Here is an 8,371-nt window from a genome sequence, read left to right as displayed (position 1 = left end):
TGCTAATAATAAGTAGCCAGCAGCTAAAATGAAGCACTTTAAAGGTTTCAGGTATCACACCTTAGTTCTGAGATGGAATAGTGACACTGAGAGATAAGACAAGTTAAACAAGTTTAAAACCAAAAGCAGTGGACATTTATTCCTCAATTTTTGTGCAAGAGTGTAAAGATGCATTTGAAAGAACCTGACGGCTAGAGAGCATCAGCCATTGCTTTCAGGCTGGCCTGGTTTACAATTAGATTAGGAGAAGTAGGGGGGAAAAAAAGTAACTTGCCTAGTTCACAGGAACGATGTTTCTGGCAAACACAGCTGTTTACAAGTTTCAAACTACATTTTACTAGCGTCAAGGGAAGACCAAAAAGCCACATACAGTACAATTTAAAATTGGATGAACATCCTGCAATGTTAGTGCAAAGTAATTATGTAGACTCTCCAATACAAGATTGTGCTCATGTTTCCCAGGTTTGGTCAATGTTGTTTTTACAATCACAATCACAGAAGCTGAACTTACCAAATAGCAATGCCTTTGTTTTATGTCCTATGTACCAAAGGAATGTCACAAGGTTTCAGTGAAATGCAGCTTAGTTTCAATAATAAAGCAAATTTCTTATTTAGTTTAACAGTCATGTTCCTGGAATACTGCACATATAAATTTCATGAAAATTCTTTTAAGCTTATGCGTTTATCTTGTTCAGTAAAATTACTTTCAAGATATCCTTTTTACTATGTAAACTGAATTGTTTCATGATTTTGAAATGCAACCAGTATAAATGAAAACATTTTAGGGGTGGGAAAAAATCCACCACTAATCTCAGCTAGACAAAATTCTTAAAATCAAAAAGCCTATTCACACAAAATTATATGTAATGACTGTAGTAATCAGTTTATTACACAGATTAATCATTCTTGAACGTACAGGCTCCAGAGGAGCAATTGGGTCTTTAAATATACACAAGTATTTCCATCGAATGAATTTTCACCCTTACATCCAGATAGACCTAAGCAGTTAAAAACATAAGAAAAATAAGAGCTATTAGCTATGTATTAACTGAGAAACCACATACAAACCAAAGAATATGGAAGAGAGAAAGAGGGGCTGAAGGACGAAGGTTGAAGGGTGGGGAGATGTAAAAGAGTTGGAAACAAAGCCCATCACACTTTACTTACTAATAGCTCCAATCCATTTAAATGTTGACCAGTTAAACTTAGACCTTAAAATACAGGATGTAGGTAGAGTTTAATCTGATTGGTCATAACTTTCACCTAAGACGTTAAGTCCTTCGGAATAAAACGAATACAGAAACAGCTTCATGTTCTTGGCCTTGCTTTTCATAACTGTTTTGAGTTTAATGGGATTTCACTTAAAAAACAATCTCCTACAGGTCAGTGGAGCTTTTCTTCCCCATCCAAGCACACAACATACCCACCACCCCTCACTCTGCCGTTATCCAAATTTAAGTCAATAAGGAAAGCTTTTAGTCTCACACCTAGGTTATGCCTGGAGAACTGGCTTGTCACACACACACTTCTCTGCTAGGAGGCAATGTTGGTACAGAAGTACAGTATTTCTAGTTTGTTGTTCCAAGTATGTACAACACGCAGCACTGCTGTATCAGGTAAACATGTGCACAGGGGAAGATGAGGCGTGGGCTCATAGAAAGCAGTCAAATGGAAATCAAAAGGACTTTCTCTTTCAGAGTTCCCCTATCTTTATTTGTAGAGGTTATCCAATAATTTCTTTAATTACATCGCATACTTCTGAGTCCATTCCCGAGCTATTCTGTTGTACCTGTACACACAAAGAGAAGCTTAGCTTAACACAGGTGAGGAGTCAGTTAGAAAGCAAGAGTTCATTCATTATCGAATGCAGTAACTTGAAGGGAATAACTTATAGTATATTCAAGCTAAGCCATCTTCCTACTCCAAATTTTTAATAAGCATTTATTCAATGACAGTGGGAAATATCCTATAAATGCTACTAATACAGGATTCTAATTAAATTTTAGCACTTGCTGGCATATCCTCAGTCTATACTTGATCGACGTATTTCTAACAGACAATCTTCAACCCTTGTTTGACTTATTTGGAGTTCTTGGAACAATATAATTCTATATTATATGGTGCTTGAAATCATATAATAATGATTAAATTGACATAATACTTGCCCCTGCATCAATAAAACAACCAGTTCTGGCAGACTTATTTTAACAATTTGGTTGCTAAAATGAATGGGTTTATTGCTCCAGAAGAACATTCTAGTAGTAAAATAAGCAGGGCAAAAGGATCTTTAATTCTTTGATCAAAAAAGTTCTGCTGACCATTACCGCCACAATGACTTGGGAAAAATGCCCATAATTCTAAATATGGGACAAAATGGTTCTCTAATCAAAAAATGTATTTATGGGCTTCCCTGGTGGCGCAGTGGTTGAGAGTCTGCCTGCCGATGCAGGGGACGCGGGTTCGTGCCCTGGTCCGGGAAGATCCCACATGCCACGGAGCGGCTGAGCCCGTGAGCCATGGCCACTGAGCCTGCGCGTCTGGAGCCTGTGCTCTGCAACGGCAGAGGCCACAACAGTGAGAGGCCCGCGTACCGAAAAAAAAAAAAAAAAAAAGTATTTCTAAGTAAATTCACAAATAGAAAAAAGCATGATCTAATTTTATTCTGAATGCAGCCAAGAATACATAGTTATAGATACTATTCAGACCTAAATACAGAAAAAAACTAAACTAAGAACCAATTGCTGTTAGAATTCCCCATTCTCAATGCAGCTCCATTTTAAAATATCCTATTTATATGCCTCTCTAACCAATAATTCAATTAATTGTTTAATCTTTGATATTTTAACTTTAGAAAATTATCCACTACCTCCCAACTATTTCCTTCACACTCTAATTGAATAATACACAAAACAAACAAACAAAAATTTCAACACTTTCAGTTATTATCTCTTGTGATATCCTGACCACTCTTCAATAATTCACAATACAATTCTAAAATATGTAAATTCTACAAGTTTTGTTTTAAAGGAAACTTGGGGCTAATAACATTTATTAATAATCAATGTCTTGTAACATTTATTCACTTTCTTTTTTACACTATTCCAAATGGTAGAAAATCAATTCTCTTTCCCATTAATTTATAAATACCTACCTAAGACAAATGGGCTCTTGATGCAAAATCTTTACACGTCAAAAGCCAAGCAGAAGACCTAAAGCTGTTGGAAAATATACTATAGAAAAAGTTTTTCTAGGCAGTAGGAGTCATGAAACAATCAGATATAAAATCATTTACTTATGATGATACTCGATGCAAATACTCCTCTTTCCTGTCCCCAGGTGAGTGTATTAGGACTTCATTTTAAGTATCTGACAGATACTCAGCCCTTAGACAAAAACATCTCCACCCTACCACACATACTCTGCTGTCTGGAGACCATACTTACTTTTCTCTATCTGTTTTGTAGATCCGAGCAATCTCAGGCACTAAAGGATCATCTGGATTGGGATCACACAACAGAGAACAGATGGACAAAAGTACTAGAATGAAAAAAACATACAAATTAGTAGAGGAACAAAAGCAAAAAGGTTGAAAGAAACATGAGATGCCAACACAAGAGAAAATTCTAAGACCCTATTTATATTGTAGTGCCTAACAGCTTTGTAAGCTCTACCTAAGTTTACAGTAACAGTAATCAACAAAGATTCTAAGATTTCTCTATGCTTGAACCCCTGAGGAAGCTGGCCCAGGCTGGTGAAGTGTCTTGCCTCATGTCCCTGGTTAGTGAGTAAAATTAGAGTGGAATTAGAATCCAGGTCTTCCAAATCCTAGACCAATAACACTTTTCCCAGCTTATGAAGTTCAATTTTTAGAAGCCCATGTTCAGGGATAAATGGCTTTCAAAATTCCAAAGACAACCACACTACTGAATGCTCTTAGTAAGAAATGACAACTATGAAATCCAACAATCACTGCTTTCTCCATGGCAGGTACTATATATTCAGATGCAATGGATTTGTTTCATTTTTAGTTGAAAACGATTTAGTCTAAGAATATAAAGGCCAGTACTTGCTCCCAAATGGGGCTGGCCACACTTATTATAGAGGATACAACATATCTCAAACTAAAGTCTCAAATTATTTTCAGTAATGATTTAGAATCTCATCTAAGCCATTTCCTCAGTGACAACCTGCAATGTAGCAGACAGATCTCAACAGTACAATTTCCTCTGTTCAAATTCATTAACTTATGTATTCCTTATTGAAAGCAAAGAGGAGGCTAAGGCCACTAATTACATTAAATCCAGTGGTCTCTGACATACTGAAATAAATTCCAATCCTTCTATTCTGATGTTACCAGAACTCAGCTACCTTATTTCTCTCTAATGTTCTGTAGCAAGAGACAATGATTCAGAGCCCACGTTACTCCCCAAACATCAAATTCATCAGGAAAAGGAATATTCCTTTTCCTATCAAATCTGTTCTACGGAGATGAGGCGCTTCGGAGAGATGAGAAAGTTTACACGCCCTTTATCATTCAGTTGTTAACAAAAAAAGCTATTTCCTTGCCTTAAGAGTATATGGAAAACAAAAAACATCAGGCAAGATGTTTTCTGACTCTTCATTCCTGTTGCCCACAAATGGCAGATGGCATTCCCAAAATATCTTCTCTTCCCATTGTCAGGTGTATCACCTGATGCCCTCTTCAAGCACAGAACATTCTAACAGCAATTAGGAAAGATTTCATGTATTTCCTGGAAATGACAACAAGGAGTTATAGATCTTTGAATGTTCATGAAATTACTGACTATAGAAGAAGAAACTTATCTGGCCTATCAAGCTGGCAAGAATACAACTGATTCTTCACCTAAAATTAGACATACGACCATTAGTATTTGTTAAGTTCCCTTTATTTACTCTTCTAACTATTTCAATAAGGCAACTTTAAAAAGACAATTTTTTTTTTTTTTTTTTTTTTTTTTGCGGTACGGGGGCCTCTCACCGTTGTGGCCTCTCCCGTCGCGGAGCACAGGCTCCGGACGCGCAGGCTCAGTGGCCATGGCTCACGGGCCCAGCCGCTCCGCGGCATGTGGGATTTTCCCAGACCGGGGCATGAACCCGCGTCCCCTGCATCGGCAGGCAGACTCTCAACCACTGCGCCACCAGGGAAGCCCAAGACAAATTTTTTTAAAAAATTGAAGTATAGTTGATTTACAATGTTGTGTTAGTTTCAGGTATACAGCAAAGTGATTCAGTTATACATATACATATACATATATACTCTCTTTCAGATTCTTGTTGTGCATTATAGGTTATTACAAGATACTGAATATAGTTTCCTGTGCTATACAGTAGGTCCTTGTTTATCTATTTTATATATAGTAGTGTGTAACTATTAGTTCCAAACTCCTAATTTATCCCTCCCCGCTCCATTTCCCCTTTGTCAACCATAAATTTGTCTTCTATGTCTGTGGGTCTGTTGCTGTTTTGTAAATAAGTTCATTTGTATCATTTTAAAAAGATAAGTTTTAAGTAAATAACTTTTCTCTCTTTCTTTCCAGGAAAGGAAGGTAGGATGTGGGTAATCTGGACCTGGTAAAACAGTTCTTAGTACACTACTTAGATCCTTGAATTTGTAGAAAATTGATTTGGCTTTATAATATACTATACCTTCTTTCTCTATAAAGAGAATAACTTCTATTTCTACAGCTTGTAGAGACTCTTCACTGAAGTAACTAAATTTTCACCAACATATATATATTCCTCATCAGTACATACCCATTTTCATTAGTGTCATAACCCACAGTCACTTCCAATTCTAAAAACATATAATCAAGTGGCTTTATGATGCACTTAATCTGCTTCCTTTAAGTTTTCTGTATATTTAGGTCCCTTACCTATATACTCAAAGTGGAGGGCATTTTGGGTCAAGATTACTGCCTTCAAAAACAGACTATGGGGCTTCCCTGGTGGCGCAGTGGTTGCGAGTCCGCCTGCTGATGCAGGGGACACGGGTTCGTGCCCCTGTCTGGGAAGATCCCACATGCCGCAGAGCGGCCCGTGAGCCATGGCCACTGAGCCTGCGCGTCCGGAGCCTGTGCTCCGCAACGGGAGAGGCCACAGCAGTGAGAGGCCCACGTACCGCAAAAAAAAAAAAAAAAAGAAGAAGAAAAAAAAAAAAACAGACTATGGGGACTTCCCTGGTGGTACAGTGGTTAAGAATCTGCCTGCCAACGCAGGGGACAAGGGTTTGAGCCCTGGTCTGGGAAGATCCCACATGCCGCGGAGCAACTAAGCCCGTGTGCCACAACTACTGAGCCCGCGTGCCACAACTACTGAAGCCCACGTGCCTAGAGCTCATGCTCAGAAACAAGAGAAGCCACCTCAATGAGAAGCCCGCACACTGCAATGAAGAGTAGCCCCCACTCGCCGCAACTAGAGAAATGCCCGTGTGCAGCACCGAAGACCCAATGCAGCCAAAAATTAATTAACTAATTAAAAAAAAGAAAAAACGGACTATGTTAAAGGGATAATTATATCACATACAGGATTCAGGCCTTCTTTAAAACACTAAACCTAGGTATGTTGATATAACCAAATTCAACAAAATGGCACTGCAGGTATTTTAAAAGATAGCTATCTAGACAGAACATATCAAGTCAAATAAACTAACAGCCCTTATGATTTAGAACAACTGAAAAAATCAACACCAGGCACAGAAGGGAAAGGGAAAAAAAAAAGCTATGGTAACAATTTCAGGTATCTAGACCCCCTCGCCCCGCCAGACACACAGACACACACACAGACACACACACAGACACACACAGACACACACACACACACACACACACACAGAGTCCCACCTCTCTTGGCCCCATTTATATCTAGATTTCTATCTCTACAGCTACTTGGTAAAAGAAGAGCAACCAGGCCAGGAAATCCAAGAACAATAGGCATATGAACACTTTCACAAGCAGCCCTTGAATTACAAGGAGGTCTTCAAAAAGAAAAGGGGCCACTTATCTGGAAAACTATTTTAGTCACAATTTTGAAAAATGTGGTCCTCTGATTTTTTGTTTGTATTTTTGCCTGGGACCCCAGAAATCTTAATTTAATGCCCCAGAGTTTTTGTTTCCTTCAAAAAATTAACTTTTAAGAATATGCAAGTCTTACCGTAATTACAACATGACAAATATCCAATAATTTTTTTAATTATTTATTTATTTTTGGCTGCACTAGGTCTTTGCTGCTGCGTGTGAGCTTTCTCTAGTTGCAGCAAGCGGGGGCCATGCTTCGTTGCAGTGTGTGGGCTTCTCACTGCGGTGGCTTCTCTTGTTGTGGAGCACGAGCTCTAGGCTGCGGGCTCAGTAGTTGTGGCACACAGGCTTAGCTGCTCCGCAGTATGTGGGATCTTCCCAGACCAGGGCTCGAACCGATGTCCCCTGCATTGGCAGGCAGTTTCTTAACCACCGCGCCACCAGGGGAAGTTCCTATCCAGTACTTTTTTCTTTTTTTCTTTTTTTGGGCTGCGTTGGGTCTTCATTGCTGCATGTAGGCCTTCTCTAGTTGCGGCGAGTGGGGGGCTACTCTTTTTTTTTTGGGGGGGGGCTACTCTTCATTGTGGTATGCAGGCTTCTCACTGAAGTGGCTTCTCTTGTGGTGGAGCACAGGTTCTAGGCGCATGGGCTTCAGTAGTTGCGGTGCGTGGGCTCTAGAGTGCAGACTCAGTAGTTGTGGCGCACGGGCTTAGTTGCTCTGCGGCAAGTGGGATCTTCCCGGACCAGGTTGCGAAACCGTGTCCCCTACACTGGCAGGCAGATTCTTAACCACTGCACCACCAGGGAAGTCCCCTCCAAAACTTTTTACAATAGTACCTTTATCCCAGTTATTTAGGTGCTTACAAGGTATGAGTCAACTATGGATTTTTTGTTTTTTTAAAAAATTATTTATTTATTTAGGCTGCGTTGGGTCTTCATTGCAGTGTGTGGGCTTTCTCTAGTTGCGGTGAGCGGGGGCTACTCTTCATTGTAGTGTGCGGGCTTTTCATTGAGGTGGCTTCTCCTGTTGTGTAGCACAGGTTCTATGCACTTGGGCTTCAGTAGTTGTGGCACGCGGGCTCAGTAGTTGTGGCACACGGGCTTAGTTGCTCCGCGGCATGTGGGATCTTCCCGGACCAGGGATCAAACCTGTGTCCCCTGCATTGGCAGGCAGATTCTTAACCACTGTGCCACCAGGGAAGTCCCCTCCAATACTTTTTACAATAGTGCCTTTATCCCAGTTATTTGGGTGCTTACAAGGAACCAGTTAACTATGCACTTTTTGCTTTTTTAATCTTCATAATAACAGTGAAATAGTTTTTATCATCCCTATTCTA

At 39.7% G+C, this 8,371-nt stretch overlaps 1 protein-coding gene across 2 annotated transcripts in view; it reads right to left on the bottom strand.

Moving 5' to 3' along the window:
• Positions 1–857: 857 nt before the first annotated feature.
• Positions 858–8,371, bottom strand: part of UBE2D2 (ubiquitin conjugating enzyme E2 D2) — a 58,790-nt gene continuing 51,276 nt past the window's right edge. For both annotated transcript variants that reach the window (XM_019924524.3, XM_019924525.2), the window contains 2 exons: positions 3,444–3,537; positions 858–1,789 (listed from right to left, as the gene is read on the bottom strand). In XM_019924524.3, the coding sequence (XP_019780083.1) occupies positions 1,744–1,789; positions 3,444–3,537 (140 nt within the window). In that variant the 3' untranslated portion in view covers positions 858–1,743. The remainder of the gene's footprint in view (positions 1,790–3,443; positions 3,538–8,371) is intronic.

This window comes from Tursiops truncatus, chromosome 3 (genome assembly GCF_011762595.2).
Source record: "Tursiops truncatus isolate mTurTru1 chromosome 3, mTurTru1.mat.Y, whole genome shotgun sequence".
NCBI classification, from domain to species: Eukaryota; Metazoa; Chordata; class Mammalia; order Artiodactyla; family Delphinidae; genus Tursiops; species Tursiops truncatus.
This window is presented reverse-complemented; position numbering and strand designations above follow the sequence as displayed.